This window comes from Leptodactylus fuscus, chromosome 4 (assembly GCF_031893055.1).
Source record: "Leptodactylus fuscus isolate aLepFus1 chromosome 4, aLepFus1.hap2, whole genome shotgun sequence".
Lineage (NCBI taxonomy): Eukaryota > Metazoa > Chordata > Amphibia > Anura > Leptodactylidae > Leptodactylus > Leptodactylus fuscus.
This window is the reverse complement of record NC_134268.1, coordinates 141765195-141783556: the sequence shown is the minus strand read 5'-3', so window position 1 is coordinate 141783556 and position 18362 is coordinate 141765195. Positions and strand designations below refer to the sequence as shown.

Below are 18362 nucleotides of genomic sequence, written 5' to 3'. Positions count from 1 at the left end.
GTGATAGTTGACCCAGTCCGTGCCTCCCATAGCCCTCACTTCTAACATTCACCACTTGAACCTCCTAGCTATATCCCAAGTAATGGGAGTGCTCTGGTGATGACTAGTGGAGAAAATGTCAAAACTCATTCTACAAATTTGTAGTGTTCTTGTAATGTAGCCTGAAATTTCCTGAATGTCTAACAAGGAAATAAGCTGCTAGTAACATTGTCTAGTTGGGAACATAAAAAACCAAAAACTTACAGTTTAAACTTAAACTTTCCGCCAACGACAGTTTTTGATTTTCGTTTTTCATTTTTGACTCCTCCTCCCCCCTTCCAAGCCCCATAACTTTTACATTTTTCCACTCTCAGAGCCATATGAGGGCCTAATGTTTGCAGGACAAACTGTTCTTCATGATGCTAACATTAATTATTCTGTACAATGTACTGGGAAGCTGGAAAAAAAATTCAGAATGGGGTGGATTTGAAGAAAAAGTACATTTGTTCAATTTTCTGATGGGATTAGTTTTTACGAGATTCATTATACAGCCAAAATGACATGTCACCTGTATTCTATGTTTTGGTATGATTCTGGGGATACCAAATTTATATGGTTTTATTTACATTTAACTCCTTAACAAAAATCCAAAACTGTGCCAAAATCTTTTTTTTTCTAAAAGTCGTCATAGTCTGACAACTTTTTTATACTTCCACGTATGGGAATGTTTAGAGTGTCTTTTTTGCGGGACCGGGTGTACTTTTTAGTTATACCATTTTGGGGAATTGCTTTTGCTTTGATCATTTTTTATTCAACTTTTTATCAGAGACAAAAAAAAAGTGAAAAAATGGTGGTTTGGCACTTTTGACTTTTTTCCTGCTATGGCATTTACCGTAGAGGAAAAATATTTTAATAGAATTGTAGAGCAGGTGTTTTTGGACACGGGGATACCTAACATGTATGTGTTTCACAGTATTTAACTACTTTTATATATGTTCTAGGGAAAAGGGGGTGATTTGAACTTTTAATACTTTTTAATTTTTCTTTTTACATTTTTTTTAAATTTTTTTTTTTTTTTTTTGCATTTATTAGACCCCCTAGGCATCTTGCACCCAGGGGGTCTGATAACTAATACAATGCATTACAATGCTAATACATTGCAAAAAAATTGCCAAAATCACTGCAGACAGTCCGGAGAGCCTTTACAAAGTTCCCTGCTGTCATGCCAATGTGACATCGGCCCTGGAGCTTGCTCCAGGTACCGGCGATCACCAGCAAAATGGCGGTGCCCATGCACCGCCTGGAAAATGGTGCCTCGGTCAGCGTTGATTGGTGTGGCCCACGATTGGTGTGGCACGACCGTGAGCATTAGCGCATGGTGTCTGCTGTATCGTACAGCAGACACTAAGCGGCTATGGCGGCTGCCCAACTCTCGGCGGCCACCATAGTTAAACACCCAGAATCTGCTGTACTAGTACGGCAGATGTCGGGAAGGGGTTAAAGTATGAAAAGAAAACAGTATTCTTCCCATCATTCACCTGCTGCAGTCTTCCTATGCTTTTCTTTACCCTACTGGTCCCACAAAGGAAAACCAAGAAATGCCTGCTCAGCCAACCATTTCTGTAGTGGTGACATACCTCAGCCAGTGATTGATCAAGTGGGCATTTCCTTGGTATTTCTTGTGTGACTAGAGAGGGCCAGGAAGTAAAGATTAATGGGGACCCAGCAGGTGAGCTAAGTATTGTTTTGTTTCCATTTTAACCTATTGTGTGCCTGTTAAACAAAGTTCCCTACAAAACCTCTTTAGAGGGAGCAATAATTAATAATAACAGTATATAATAACAGTATTGTGCAAATACATCTTTTTTTTCCCCCGTTTTTTTTTTAATGTAGATTGTGAGCCCCATATAGGCATCACAATGTACACTTTTTTTTCCTATCAGTGTTTTTTCTATAGAATGGGAGGAAATCCACACAAACACGAGGAGAACATACAAACTCCTTGCAGATGTTGTTCCTGGCAAGATTTGAAACTAGTACTAACTAGAGATGAGCGAACACTAAAATGTTCGAGGTTCGAAATTCGATTCGAACAGCCGCTCACTGTTCGAGTGTTCGAATGGGTTTCGAACCCCATTATAGTCTATGGGGAACATAAACTCGTTAAGGGGGAAACCCAAATTCGTGTCTGGAGGGTCACCAAGTCCACTATGACACCCCAGGAAATGATACCAACACCCTGGAATGACACTGGGACAGCAGGGGAAGCATGTCTGGGGGCATAAAAGTCACTTTATTTCATGGAAATCCCTGTCAGTTTGCGATTTTCGCAAGCTAACTTTTCCCCATAGAAATGCATTGGCCAGTGCTGATTGGCCAAAGTACGGAACTCGACCAATCAGCGCTGGCTCTGCTGGAGGAGGCGGAGTCTAAGATCGCTCCACACCAGTCTCCATTCAGGTCCGACCTTAGACTCCGCCTCCTCCGGCAGAGCCAGCGCTGATTGGCCGAAGGCTGGCCAATGCATTCCTATGCGAATGCAGAGACTTAGCAGTGCTGAGTCAGTTTTGCTCAACTACACATCTGATGCACACTCGGCACTGCTACATCAGATGTAGCAATCTGATGTAGCAGAGCCGAGGGTGCACTAGAACCCCTGTGCAAACTCAGTTCACGCTAATAGAATGCATTGGCCAGCGCTGATTGGCCAATGCATTCTATTAGCCCGATGAAGTAGAGCTGAATGTGTGTGTTAAGCACACACATTCAGCACTGCTTCATCACGCCAATACAATGCATTAGCCAGTGCTGATTGGCCAGAGTACGGAATTCGGCCAATCAGCGCTGGCTCTGCTGGAGGAGGCGGAGTCTAAGGTCGGACCTGAATGGAGACTGGTGTGGAGCGATCTTAGACTCCGCCTCCTCCAGCAGAGCCAGCGCTGATTGGCCGAATTCCGTACTCTGGCCAATCAGCGCTGGCCAATGCATTCTATGGCCGGGTTCACACGGAGTTACGTGCCGCGAGATTTGGCACGTAGACGCCGCGTGACCCTTTGCGTGCCGTACACGCTCCCATTAATTTCAATGGGAGCGGGGAGCGTATGCGCCGCGCTAGTTTGCGGCCGTGAATAAATGCACGGCCGCAAACTAGCGCGGCGCATACGCTCCCCGCTCCCATTGAAATGAATGGGAGCGTGTACGGCACGCAAAGGGTCACGCGGCGTCTACGTGCCAAATCTCGCGGCACGTAACTCCGTGTGAACCCGGCCTATTAGCCCGATGAAGTAGAGCTGAATGTGTGTGCTAAGCACACACATTCAGCACTGCTTCATCACGCCAATACAATGCATTAGCCAGTGCTGATTGGCCAGAGTACGGAATTCGGCCAATCAGCGCTGGCTCTGCTGGAGGAGGCGGAGTCTAAGGTCGGACCTGAATGGAGACTGGTGTGGAGCGATCTTAGACTCCGCCTCCTCCAGCAGAGCCAGCGCTGATTGGCCGAATTCCGTACTCTGGCCAATCAGCGCTGGCCAATGCATTCTATTAGCCCGATGAAGTAGAGCTGAATGTGTGTGCTTAGCACACACATTCAGCTCTACTTCATCGGGCTAATAGAATGCATTGGCCAATCAGCGCTGGCCAATGCATTCTATTAGCTTGATGAAGCAGAGTGTGCACAAGGGTTCAAGCGCACCCTCGGCTCTGATGTAGCAGAGCCGAGGGTGCACAAGGGTTCAAGTGCACCCTCGGCTCTCCTACATCAGAGCCGAGGGTGCGCTTGAACCCTTGTGCAGCCTCAGCTCTGCTACATCAGAGCCGAGGGTGCGCTTGAACCCTTGTGCACACTCTGCTTCATCAAGCTAATAGAATGCATTGGCCAGCACTGATTGGCCAGAGTACGGAATTCGGCCAATCAGCGCTGGCCAATGCATCCCTATGGGAAAAAGTTTATCTCACAAAAATCACAATTACACACCCGATAGAGCCCCAAAAAGTTATTTTTAATAACATTCCCCCCTAAATAAAGGTTATCCCTAGCTATCCCTGCCTGTACAGCTATCCCTGTCTCATAGTCACAAAGTTCACATTCTCATATGACCCGGATTTGAAATCCACTATTCGTCTAAAATGGAGGTCACCTGATTTCGGCAGCCAATGACTTTTTCCAATTTTTTTCAATGCCCCCAGTGTCGTAGTTCCTGTCCCACCTCCCCTGCGCTGTTATTGGTGCAAAAAAGGCGCCAGGGAAGGTGGGAGGGGAATCGAATTTTGGCGCACTTTACCACGCGGTGTTCGATTCGATTCGAACATGGCGAACACCCTGATATCCGATCGAACATGTGTTCGATAGAACACTGTTCGCTCATCTCTAGTACTAACCACTGAGCCACTGTGTAGCCACTGTGTTGCCGCTATGTGCAAATACATCTTAAAGACCAATTGTTAAATGACTTATTTTTTTCCCAGCATACTGTCTATAAGCAGACCACCCCCTTTATTTTATCCAACCAAAGACCACTTTTTTAGCAAATTGTTCAGTGGGTACCCCTTTATAAAGAACACAAATTGCATGTATATTCGTTGTGAGACCAATATGGACACAGCTCTGTGCTGTTCCACATCACTGGGCTACAGCAAGCAAGAGACAGAGACTTGCAAGGGACATCAAGAAAGAAAAGGGCCAGCATTACACAAGATCAAAGAGCCTATGCCATAGTAAAGGCAATCTGCCAATGAGAGGCTGAACATATCAAGAGTACCGATTTTGCCAGGACAGTCTCAAGATCTTCGCCTGAATAGGGACAGGATTATACTGCATATACTCTGCACCAACATGAGCAATCTTGGAGTGTTCCCAGGTGGATTTTAAAGTTCAGATTTTGGTCTATGAAATTTCAGCAAGTATTGGGGACTAGAAAAGAGAAAGGAAGGTGCTGAAGACCATTATTTACATGGATATTGTTATGGGGACCCGGAATGGAGCCATGCTGGAAACTAGGAATGAGGAAAGTTCTATGCTGGGCACCATTTAGTCAGATTCATGCTAGGGACTAAGAAGGAGGGTGCCATTTTGAACTAGTAAATGTGCAGTTCAACAGGGGGATAAGGAAAAGCTGGGATGCCTTATGGCTATGTATGTGAGGTGGAATGACTTGTATACAATATCATGGCTGATATATTATCCCCAGTCAAGGCCTGGTTCTATGTAATATACTGAAGCATAACGTACATGCTTGCTTACTCCATTAGACACTTTAACTGGCATTCTGTATACTATTTCTTTAGAGGTCCGATTCTTTTCTGTGAAAATGTGAGTGGTCAACTCAAATAATTTTCACTGCACTACAATTCTACATTGTGGAACGTCAGTTAGATGCAAATTGTTCAATACTTTGCTTGTCACCATGCTATGCATCTAAAAGGTCTGAACACCTTACCATATTCCAAGGAATACCATTGTTCCAACACCTTGGATGGAAAACGCTGCTGGAAGTAGAGAAGATACATAAAATATATTAGACTCTGTACGAATGAACATTGTTTGTATAATACATTATATATAACATCACCATTATGCTAATAACACCTAAATTTATAACCACTCCTAACAAACCTCATATTGTCAATGTATTGTATTTATCGCTCCTTCTGTCACTCCTGTTCTTTCCTAAATTACACGTTGCCAGTGTCAGTTTTTTGCTGGTTGCGTGATCTCTCCCTTGGGTTTGTGATGATTTTTTAACTAAAAGCTTTCAATGTTTAAACAACACAATACATGCTTTTCCCCATCTGCTTGCCTATTGAGCTTGTAATCTTGTGCAGTAGTAAGAAGGCAGCAGCACATGCCTATACAAGCTATCCTAAGCTGTCTGGAAGGGAGCTCCTCCTTCCCATGCCTCATGTGTAAGCAGCCCAGGCTTTCTGCTTCAGCTCACTTCTATCCTGATCACCAGGGCTGACAGCCACACTTCCATGTCCCATACCTCCAGGCTTTTTTACTATAAAGGGAGAACACAATTCAACCACACGCTGCGCAGCCCTGCAAAAAGCAATTCTAGTCAAAACACAACTTGACTGGAAGAAGGGACATACAGACTGGATGATTATAAGGAAATCTGCAGGATGATAAACCAAGTGTATACATCTTACTAATCATGAGGACATGTATTGTACATACAGGAGAAAAACCAATAGCAGCCAGTGGTCCATGAGATGTTACTACTTCTTCATCTTTAATTAAAGGTGACATAGTTGATAGCCATTACGTCTTAGAGAGAATGATTCCTCCAAACAGCACCATGGGTGACAGCGTGGAAAAGGATGATGAACTTGGAAACACTGAACAGCCTCACTCTCCAGCTTCCACCAGTAGCCAAGAATCAAAGGTATTTCTTTTTGCCTTTAGATTAAGAATTAGAGTAGTGACCCCACAGGTTGTTACTCTAAGATTCTTACATGTGGTTCCTATTTGTAGTAGCTTTCGCTAGTATTTTATGTTATTGCTTTATCAGCAACGAGATCACTCTCTGTGCAATTCAGAGCATTTTTGATGACAAGCCAATGCAGCTGGGGAAAATAAAATTTCCCAATGCCACTTGTGCAGACAGTAGTAGAGGATTTCAGGCGCTGTTTATGACAGCCTGTATTCAGTACATTTATTTTGCACAGGAGCTACCTTGATGTCCATTGAGACATAGAGGCATCCTTAGTTATTATGTCTCTGTTCTGCTTGTATCACATGAATAAGAACCCTGCAGATTAATACCATATAAAGGTTGCATTTCCAGTACTAACTGTAAGGATAGGTTCACATGTTGCAAATTTATAGCAAACATTTCTCTCATTGTTCCATAAAGCTTGCAAAAGTTCATGCACATGCTACAAAAATATGTTAATATGTATAAAATATATACGGTACAATTGCTGAAAGTTCACCAAATATGCCACGTATGAACATGGTCTCCTATGTAGAGATAACGGAAGATGTATCTACTAACATGGTTAGCTCCGAATTAAGGTGGCGATCACTATATACCACTGTGCACCTAACAAAGATATGCATTTTATGACCACTAAATTAAAAAAAAACTACTTGTAAGAGAAATCTGGTGCCATTTCATGAAACTTGTGAGACTATTGTTCTTGAAAAGCATACCTTCCCTATTTTGGAGATACAGTCTGGAACTTCAGGTTATTCAGTCACAATGGATACAGCTTTGAAGTAAAGTGCTTACAGCAGGCATACGCAAGGTGAAGAGTTGGCATGGAATGTTCTGTATGCCAATGATGTCTGCGACTTAGATCAGCTTGTGATGGAGTGCTGTTATCCCAGGAACCTTGACCTGCTGCGTAGTCTTGATGCTGTGTGTTCATTCTTACTAGTCAGGTGCAAATGTTCATGTTTATGCTACTCAAACATTGCATTAACAGTAACAGTCCTTGATACTAATGTGGCAGTGGAAACATTTTGGAACAAACTCAAGTTCTGCAGTGAATGTATAAACATTGCCTACTTTTTCAATAACTGTTTCATATAATGATGTGTTCAAGGAAGGACTGAAATGTGGATGTACTGGGAGTATGAGCATAGGAAAGAGTGTAAAGTAGCAATCTAAAAGTGATAAAAGCCCTATTAGATTTCTTCAGCACCTGTCATATACACATCAGATCACCCACCTCTATATCTGTACTAGGAAATGCTTATGCTTCAAGTAACTTTCAGGAATATTGCCTTTATCTACATGTGCAGGTTCTGCAACTTACTACAACTACATACTATGAAATGGAATCAGAAGTAATTGTGTTCAATTGTATGAGAAGATTGTAAATGTATCCTCATCCCTAAATCTGTCCAGTGTGACTAGTCGCATGTATCACTTTGCTTTTCCTAACATGTCATGTGTCCAGGTTCACAGATGAAACTAAAGGTTTCATTTACATTTTTTTTATCTGTATTGACACTATAGTATGATGGATAGGAAAAAAAAAAAACATTGAGGGGAATTTACTAAAAAGACCTAAAATTTATGCCACCCCTGACTTTTTTAGATTTCCATTTTGACACATGGGACCTTGCGAGATGCACCAGAATTATTAAGAGGTCTGAGTCTTTTAATAATTCAGACACATCTCAGCACAGCGGCAAAATGAATTAGGACTGTCAGAGGAAAAGCCAAACTTAATACACTCACCCCCTTGTATATATTCAGATAATGTATACCTGTTCTCGTAATTGTAGGATCCCAGTAGAGCAAGAATCAGATATACCGATCCTGCACAGGTATTAAATGTATAATATCCCTTTAAGATAGAGAATCATTGTAAGGATTTAAACACATTGTTATTTCCCAGCAACATAAAATTCACTTATGTATTATTCAGCTACATTTTTCATGTTTTAATGCACACCAGTATGGTAATGGATTTAGTGCATGCCTGACATATCAAATAATGCAATATGTGTCTGAATTATCACATTAAAATGCATCTCATGACAGACAAAGTGAATTAAAATAATCCTGAAACATTGATTTTGCAATATTTTCTTATCTTACAAGAAAACTACACAGAAGTTATGTTCATACATGAAATGAGATGGGCAGAAAATGTATGAACTGCTGCCAGTCATGCAGGTATCATTACAAGGTTATACAAAATCCTGTTAAAGGGGTTGTCCACTTTCAGACCAATATTAAAGAGTAGAGATGAGCGAGTACTGTTCGGATCAGCCAATCCGAACAGCACGCTCCATAGAAATGAATGGAAGCACCTGGTACTTCCGCTTTGACGTCAGCCGGCCGCTTAACCCCCCGCGTGCCGGCTACGTCCATTCATTTCTATGGGAGCGTGCTGTTCGGATCGGCTGATCCGAACAGTACTCGCTCATCTCTATTAAAGAGGACCTCCACCTCCAATAAGTTCAGTTATGTACATCAATTAATAGGTGTCACTGCACTGATTCTGGCACATTTGTATTTTTTTCCCTAACCCCTACCATTCCCGAGCAATCAATGTGGTTAATTTTGGTGCCTGATATGATGTGAAGGCTTGGTACTGTCAGAAGGGTAGTGTCAGGCAGGAGCAGTCAAAGGGTGTGAACCTGATCTCTGACACTGGCTGTCTCTGATTGGAGCTCTGCATCACACCCCAGCCTGGCACTGCCCTTCTGACATTACCGAGCTTAAATAGCACATCAGACACCAAAATTAACTGCATTGATTGCTTTGGAATGGTCAGAGCTAGAGAAAAAAATTAAAATGTGTCATAATCAGTGCAGTGGCACTTATTAAAAGATGCAAAGAACTTGAATGGGTGATGGTGGGGAAAGGTTGTCTTTAAGATACAAATGCTATTGTCTAATTAACAGGCAGATGTTTATTTACTGTGGTCTGATTATAACGAGCTGTGCACCTGTGTGTCCATCACATGACTATGGACTGTACATCACATGACCATGGTCTGATTTTTACTAGAGATGAGCGAGTACTGTTCGGATCAGCCGATCCGAACAGCACGCACGCATTGAAATGAATGGAAGCACCTGGTACTTCCGCTTTGACGCTGGCCGGCCGCTTAACCCCCCGCGTGCCGGCTACGTCCATTCATTTCAATGCGTGCGTGCTGTTCGGATCGGCTGATCCGAACAGTACTCGCTCATCTCTAATTTTTACCTACTGGAAGTAAGCAGAGAGAATAGCAACAATAGAGATGTAGAATAGAGTGAGGAATTGATAAAGCGAGTACATTGGAAAATAGTACCTAAAATGTGTAACATCTCATCATACAAACAAGTGTCTTTTAATATTGGTCTGAAAGTGAGTTGTATGATTTTTATAATTACTTGTTACATAGGTCCCTGAAAACAAGCTGAACGCATGCTTTTAGACCCCCAGTGATCAGCTGTTATCTATAGGGAAACTCAGCAGGGATTGTTCAATTTCCACCATGAGACATGAATTATTACACAGTTTCCATTAAGTATTTGAGGTCCTATTAGCTCTGAATTCTTAATAGGGTATTGCAAAATGGGATTTCTAATCCTGACAAGTGGTTATTACTCAGTAACCCAAAGTTCTAGGTCTAGGATGTGCGAATAAAGATTTATTATCTTGTAGTTAAGACTTCATTTATCAAGATTCATGCAAGAATCTCAACAAGTAAAGAAAGAAGTTCACTGCAGAGTATTGCATGCACCGTAGCATGCCTGCGGGTCAGTGGAGAAAGCATCGCTGGTAAAGTGCTGCTACTTAATAGAGCTGGAGGGGTGAGGGTTAGAGATGGAGATCACTTGTGATTACCTGATGGGGAGAAAAGCTTTTTAAAGTACTAAAAATAGAGCCAAGTGTTTTTGATGCTTTGTTCTTATGGGCTAATAGCTTTACAAAGCAAAAGCAGGTAGCTTAAACCATCTGTTTGGCTGGTAATTCCCAATATCACTTATTTTTAATCTGTCTTTCCCTACAGCAGAATGCTTAGTGCAAGGTATGCAGCAAGCTTTCCAGCTTTCAGTAATGGACAAGATTTTTTTTTTTCCTTTTCTGAATTGCAGGACTATAAGTATATCTGTCTCACCATTCCGGATAATCTATTGACCACATGAAAATGATATTTGCAATTAAAGTCAGATTAGAGATAATTTAGTTATGTGACTCATAGTCCTTCTAATACTTAGAATTGAATTGTTCCACTCAGCGGATCAGAGCTGGATGATTCCTGGACCATGGTCCATCTTATTTGTCATGTACAGTGAGTCATGCCCCTTAGATTTGTAATAGCAGCTGATAAAGAAGACATTGTAAACTACTAATCTCCAATGCTTCGCTCTACGGGCCATTAATATTCTGAGGGCTAGTGATAAAATTGGGTTTGGACACAGATACAATACAAAGCAGTTTGTATGGGCAGACTGAAGGCGGACAGTTTGTTAGTAATGTATTGTGTCTCTGCATACTAAGTGCCACATTGGCTGTAATACATGAAAGTTAACATCAGAGAGAATTTCAGCTTCTTTAGTAAGGGATATCCTCAGAGGTCAGTAAATCATTACTTACAGTAAGTCATATGTCCTGTTAAAGATGACACTAAAGGGGACAGTAACACCACTGCTCATGGTCGGTGTCTGCTGTTCAAGTGAATGAGACTGAGCTGTGATACCAGAATAAGCTCATGGATAAGAATAAAACTCTTTCTGGAAAATAAAATATAATTTTTCGACTCTCCTACTACACAGTTTGTTTTAAGCCAGAATTAGGGCTTAATACTCATGACAGTATTAGGCTCTATTCACACCAATGTAAAGATTTCCTTTCACCTGTTCCATCATGGGAGCAGAAAAATGAAAGTAATAGAATGCTTATAGAAAACAGTGCCCGAAGGAAAAAATAATGCTCCATTCTCTATTTGCTCCAAGAAATATAACAAATTCTCCTGATTGAAGTCGCTGGCAGAGGTGTGAACAGAGCCTTGTGACGACTTACAAGCATCAACTTGTGTAGAGCTGTAGTGCAGAATAAGGGCTCGTTCACATCTGTGCCCGGTCTCCGTTCTGCAGGTTTCCATTTCCTGCACAAAACAGAGGAAACCTGCAGGACTCTTTCATACCCATTCATTTGAATGGGTTTGAAAGATGTCCGGCCGTGAGCACTGGTAAGCGTTTTATGCTCTCCGCCACAAAACTGTTTTTTTTTTTTTAAATCGGACACAGGGTCGGACATGCAGTACTCTGTGTCTGATTTAAAAAAAAAAACGGTTTCGAAGCAGAGAGCATAAAACGTTCACCGGCACTCACGGCCGGACCCAGTCCGACAGCTTTCCGTCTTCTGCATGCATGCAGAAGACGGAAACCACAGAACGGAGTCCAGATGCTAGTGTGAACCTAGCGTAAGCAGCAGGTTATTGAGGCAATACTGTGTGTCCATATACCTCCAATGTGTTCTGCAGGCATACATGATGTGTTTCTGGGGTTGAGCCGATCTTGAGATTTCATGATCGATTTTAAAATCTGATTTCCGATCATTTTCCATCCGATCCCGATCGTGAAATTTACTCGCTGATCGGAATCCGATCTTTTCCGATCCCGATTGTGCAACCCTATGTGTTTCTCATTTTTTGTCACAGGTTCTTCTTTTTAACTGTTTTTTACACTTATACAAATGGTATATGGATTTTACATGCAACAGATTTTCCATTAGTTCAAGTCTAAGACCAAGTGCTATAATTCATGCACACAACTATAGTTTGGACTGTGTAATACCAATTATTACGGATCTGTAATAAAGAACAGCATATGGCCTCATACACACATCCATAGTCTTTTTGGATCTTTGCAAGTCTTATTCCTGTCTATTCTGCAGCTCTGTCCATTTATTCCATTCATAGGGTCCGTAGAAAACAGGGACTGACATGAAGCCTTAGACTTTATAGAGGGTCAGTGCTGATCGTTTGGATCTACAGATCCTGGTTGAACTGGTGGAAACTAATGCTTTACTTCTAGCATATTTCAGTATTGATTATGTTTTAGCTAATTACCTCTAAGTTTTATTTTATAATTCACTTAAGCTACATTAAGATCAGTATTTTACATGTTTTCATATTTGCAAGTAAGTCCCTGTTTCGCTGCTAGGCATAGCAGGGGGATGACCTATCCATGGACTTACATTATGTTGTCAGTGTGAGAACAAATCTTAGTGACAGTCGGTTATGGGCATCTTTATGTTTGTGCTTTCTGAGAAAGCAATTAAGATGCAAATAAGGTGTGTCTAGTTAACCTTTGATTTAATGGCTTGAAAGGCACTGGGATGATAACAGCTCTGACAAGGCTGCCTGTCTGTACTGAGGGCTAATGATCCTTTGTTAAATCTACTGAAATATTTCAGAATAGGAAATATGTTAATATGTTCAACATATAAGCATCAGAATTTTGTAAGGATTTAACCCATTAGCTTCTATAATCGACCAGAAGAAAAGGGTTGTTTTCAGTAGTGAGTATTAGGAAATAAAATATATTTTTTTTCTTAAGTACACCAGTACACCACTATATAGAAAATCCCTTAAAATTGCTTAAAGGGATCCTATCATAGAAACACTTTTTTATGAGCAACACGTCAGAATAGCCTTAAGAAAGGCCATTCGTCTCCTACTTTTCGTCTTCTCCGCGCCGCCGTTCCGTAGCAATCCCGGTTCTCGTTGGTATGCAAATTAGTTCTCTTGCAGCACTCAAACAGCACTGGGGGCATCCCCAATGCTGTGAGAGAACGATCTCCAGTGCCGCCTCAATCCTTGTCAGCAGCGTCTTCTTCATCCTCTTCTTTCGGTGCAGGTTCCAGACTTCTAGGCCTCGGGCATTGGGCAGAGCAGACTGCGCATGCCCACAGGCCATGAGAAAATGGGCGCTTGCACAGTATTGTAAGCGGCCATTTTCTTGTGGCCTGTGGGCATACACAGTCTGCTCTGCCCAAGGCCCAAGGCGAAGAAGTCTGGAACCTGCACTGGCAGAAGAGGATGAAGAAGATGCTGCTGATGAAGATGGAGGCGACGCTGGAGTTCTCTCGCAGCATTGGGGATGCCCCCAGTGCTGTTTGAGCACTGGGGCCCGCCCCCAGTGCTGCAAGAGAACTAATTTGCATACCGACAAGAACCGGGATGGCTATGCAACGGCGGCGCAGAGAAGTCAACGAAAGGTAGGAGACGAATAGCCTTTTTCTTTCTGAAAAAAAAAAAAAGGATTTCTATGATAGGATCCCTTTAAAAAGAATATGTGTTTTATTTATATATCTTTGTGTTTCAGTTCCCTGATGAACAGCTAAGGTTGTGAACTACTTATGTTGGCCATTTGCCTAAGGTAGCTAACTACTCTCTGACTCAGTCCCCCATACACATGTTGAGCTTGGCTTGGTTTTTGCCCTCAATAGTGATAGTGAAGCATGTCACTGCCAGACAGCTCTTCCTGTAATTTATCTCCACAAGAACAAAAGGATTACACTGTTGAAATCCAATGGTTAATCCTTTTTTCCTCTCAAACCTACTATTCTGGGACAGTTGGGAGGTTCCCATACAAAGTACATTAGCTGCAAATCACCTGTGAGTGGCCAATTTTAGATTACCAGTTGAGATTATGGGGGAGCCAGGTAGCTAGTGTTTAATATCAGCACCATAAAACTAAAAGTATAGGAAAATTACACAGTTCAACATTAATGTACTTAACTTGGTCCTCCAAAGTGGAAGATGCTCTATGTAGTTACTCTTTACTCTTCATAATAGATTCTGTATTAACCCCAAATTTCTAAAGACAGTATTTGAAAATGTGTTCCCTAGTCCAGACAACCTCTTTAGAGATCAACACTGGTATTCTCATCTATTGCCTAAAGTAATCAAATAGTGGAAGATTTAGTTGGTGGTAGATCAGACAATACCACAGCCAAGAAGTGCACATCACCCAAAGCCTCTCCTGCATTCGCAACAATCACTTTCAATTTTTCAGCTGCCATCATATTAAAGGCACTTTACACAGGCTGATCTGGCAGGCAACAGTGACAGCCTAGGAGTTAACGTTCCCAGTTGTTGCCTTTTCCTTTGCTGCATTTAAAGTGTAACTAAACTTTCTGACAACTTTTGATTTATTGGCAGTAATTGTGTCATTAATAAATTTTGTAATATACTTTTTTAAACAAATCCCTTCAGTGGATTTTTTCATTTTTGTGCCTTGCCTATGTATTGAACACGGTTCCTACCTGTCACTGACTAACTGTGTATAAAGTAGAAATGGGCTTGGAATACGGGGTTGTGTAACATGTGAGGGTGGGGAAGGGTCACTTCAAACAAGCATATCTCGGAAACTATTAAATATATAAAATTTAGTGTCATATGATAGAGGAGATTTTATATTTATTTCCAAAACACAATCGGGATTAGGATATTTCCATATTATATATTATAATGCTATAAATATTGTAGTCCTGACTGTATTTCCAACTAATGATATCTCTGGAAATAATACAGGTAGTACAACAGAATATCCTCTTTCATATGGCACCAAAATCAGGTTTGTTCATTTTATAATATCCAAGATATAACTGTTTAAAGTGACCCTTCCCTACCCTCACTTTGTCTACATTTTACACATCCCAGCACTCCAAGCTTGTGCTCCATACACAGTTACTGAGTGAGATGCAAGAACAGCTCTTAATACAGAAGCAAGGATTTCACAAAAAGGAGACAAAATGTGTTAATAAAGTATATTAAAAATGTATTAATGGCACAAATATCGCCAGAAAATAATAAATTAGTTACACTTTAAATGCAGCAGATCATTGGTACTGTAAATATATATATAACAGATTGCTCATCCCCATACAGTTTACATTTGTCAGCATCACATCACCCTATAACACAGAGCGATGTATTGGGGACAGTCTGGCATCTTTTATGTTACGTAAAAAATGTGATCTCTCAACAAACAAACATTTATACATTGAGCCAGTTATCGGGAGTGACTGTTCCCACCCTGTTTCCCCGAAAATAAGACACCTTCCCCCCCCCCCTTCACCTTCTGGATCACATACACCCAGCAGTCATGCCGGCGCTCCGCTAAGGAAACATCAGCAAGACTGCCGATTGTTCCCCGCTCCAGCCGCTGCATAATAATTATGATAATTAATTATAAGAGACTGTCTTATTTTCGGGGAAACAGGGTAGATAATAAGACCAAGTATAGAGGTTTTACAATGGTGCCAGTTGGAAGAATTGTGCAGTTTATCCAAACAATGGCTAATTTGGTCATCTGTCCTTTATTACTAGCCATTTCTAAATTATTTTCCATGATACTATTATGTTAAAAGGGTAGTGACACTTGCCTGGCTCTTTCAGAATGTTTCATCTTTAGGATACAATATTAAAGGTATTTATCTATCCCGCTATTAGGTGTCTTACTGTTGTTGTGTCGCGTTATCTTTGTAGGCTCTTGCAATCTTTGTAACTGATGACGTTCAATCTGTATCTTCAGAGTAAATAGAATTGATAGATGGTAGAGGACGCTCAGCTTTCCTTTTTCAGGGATATTTATAGCCTGTGTACTCACTTCCTTTTGCATCACAAGTGTATTTTCCCTTCTCTGTACTGCACATCAAGGGGCTATGTCATCTATTAAGTGGATGCATCAGAGGATAATGATTTCCTACTACGCTTTATCAAGTCTGGTAGCAACACACAGTATTATTAAATTGACAGTGGCAGTATGGTCAAATTTCCATAGAACAATCTACACCTGAAAACAGGAGAAATCCTCTCGCTTTGATGTTTTCTGGGGTTGCCATGGTAACACTTATGATGTCACAGAGAGAGAATCCACAATGCAAGTGGATAAGCAGAAGAACAGATGGATTTTATGGGATGCCGCCTATGTAGTGATAAAAGGCATAAGTAATCTTAAGAAACAGTTGCAGGCTGTATACCAAGAAAGACTGGAGTGAGATATGTTTTGTGTGTTGTGTTTTGTATTATTTATATGAAATTGTAACCACTATGTATTGAGGTTAAGCGATTATAGCATATTATTGTAATAAAATAACTTGATTTACAATTAATATTCACAAGTATTCTGCTATGATGCAGCACTGATGCAACCCATTCATAAAAAAGACAGCGAGCTGGAAAAGGCTCAAATAAGGACAACCAAATTACTAGGTGGTTAGGTTATCAAAACTAAATTTATTTAGCTGAGAGACGAGCCAGTTAAGAGGAGATCTAATACCTTCCTACAAATATGCAAATCTTTATAAAGCCAAATGCAATAAGTTATTTGTTATCTCACACAGATCCAACAAAGAACATAGTGTCAATGCTACCAGTCTGGGCTGATTCTATTTTTTTCTACTCCCTCAAAGCTACACCATTGTATATTTCCAATCCAGCACATATAAAATTTCAGTTTTAACCCTCACTCCCTTAGTGGCCCTCACATAATATCATACTCAGCATAGTGGATGGTTCCCCAGAGGCCTAATGCAGTATAATACTTTCCAGTGAGCCCCACTTTATAATGCTCCCCAGTTGCCCCTAGAGACTTAATAATGCTTCCTAGTGGCCTCCAGGTAAGTAGTAAAGCTCCCCAGTGGTTCTAAGGCAAACATTAGTGCTCTCCAGTAACCCCCAAGCAAGTAGTAATGTTCTCCAGTGGCCCCCAGGCAGCCAGTAAAGATCCCCACTATCCACCAGGCAAGTAGTGAAGCTCCTCAGTGGCTCACAAGCAAGTAGTAAAGATTGCCAGTGGCACCCTGGAAAGTATTAATGCACCCCCCAGGCATATAGTAAAGTTTCCCAGGCAAGTGGCTATGCTCCCCAATGGCCCACAGGTATGTGGTAAGGCTCCCAGTGGCCCCCACACTGTAGTTGTGCCGTATAAAAACAAGTGACATTTATCCATCCTCATTCCCCCAGAACTTTGCTATTCTTGAACGCAGCTTGATCCATCAGTTCTTCACCAGGCATCACTAGCAGATGCCTGAGTGTTCTTTTCAACTACATCGGCATCTTAAAGATGCCTATGTAGTAAAACAACGGACATTTGGCCAGTTCCCAACGGGAATATCCTACTGATTTAAAGGGGATATCCAGGATTTTTTTTTATTATAAAATGGGTTTACCGCAAGAAAATATCAAAAATTACAGAAAAGTTACACACTCTTGAAATGTCTCACTACTTCAGTGTGTCCCAGTCCTGCAATGATTACTCCACATACAGTACATCATGGCTGCAGTCACTCTGTGAATGACGGACTTGACTTGATCACTACAGATCTTGCAGAAGATAGAGCAGTGCAGCAGCCAGACAAAGGCTGACATGAGGCGACCTGAAGCATTCGCTTCAGGCGGCGCTATGACAGGGCCCCGGGGAGGGCGGCATTTTTGCTTACCTAAGCCAGTCCAGGACAAGCTGTCCTGGACTGGCTTAGCGTCACCGTCACCAAGCAGTGGATTGGGGAGGTACCATGGACGCAGCGCTGCTCCAGCGGCCTCCCCTCACGCTCAGGCAGAGAGCAGGTCCTCTCCCTGCCTGCTCTCTGCCTGCTGGCGCCGCTCTGCCATGCCCCCTCGCTCCGCCCCACCCCCTTCTCTCTGCCCCCTCTGCTCCGCCCCCTCCGGGGGGGGGGGTGTTGTGCACTTTGTGCATCAATCTGGTATATTTATGCTTGAAATAACTGCACAGAAGATCAGCACACAGCATTCTTCTGTCCAAAGTAGAAAAACATCTGGTGTTACAAATGATGCAATTGATTCCAAATCCGATCCCATAGGAAAGCATGGGATTTGTTCTGGCATCAGTTTCCCTCTGGCGTTCCTATACTACACCAGAGAGTAATGACTCTGGATAACTGAGCGTAGGTAAA

General features: G+C 41.8%; 1 protein-coding gene across 1 annotated transcript in view; it reads left to right on the top strand.

Annotated features, from left to right (window-relative positions):
* The first annotated feature begins 5930 nt into the window (after positions 1-5930).
* The window catches only part of STAC (SH3 and cysteine rich domain), a 181295-nt gene continuing 168863 nt past the window's right edge, over positions 5931-18362 (top strand). The window contains exon 1 of the mRNA XM_075271149.1: positions 5931-6365. Within this exon, the coding sequence (XP_075127250.1) occupies positions 6258-6365 (108 nt within the window). The 5' untranslated portion in view covers positions 5931-6257. The remainder of the gene's footprint in view (positions 6366-18362) is intronic.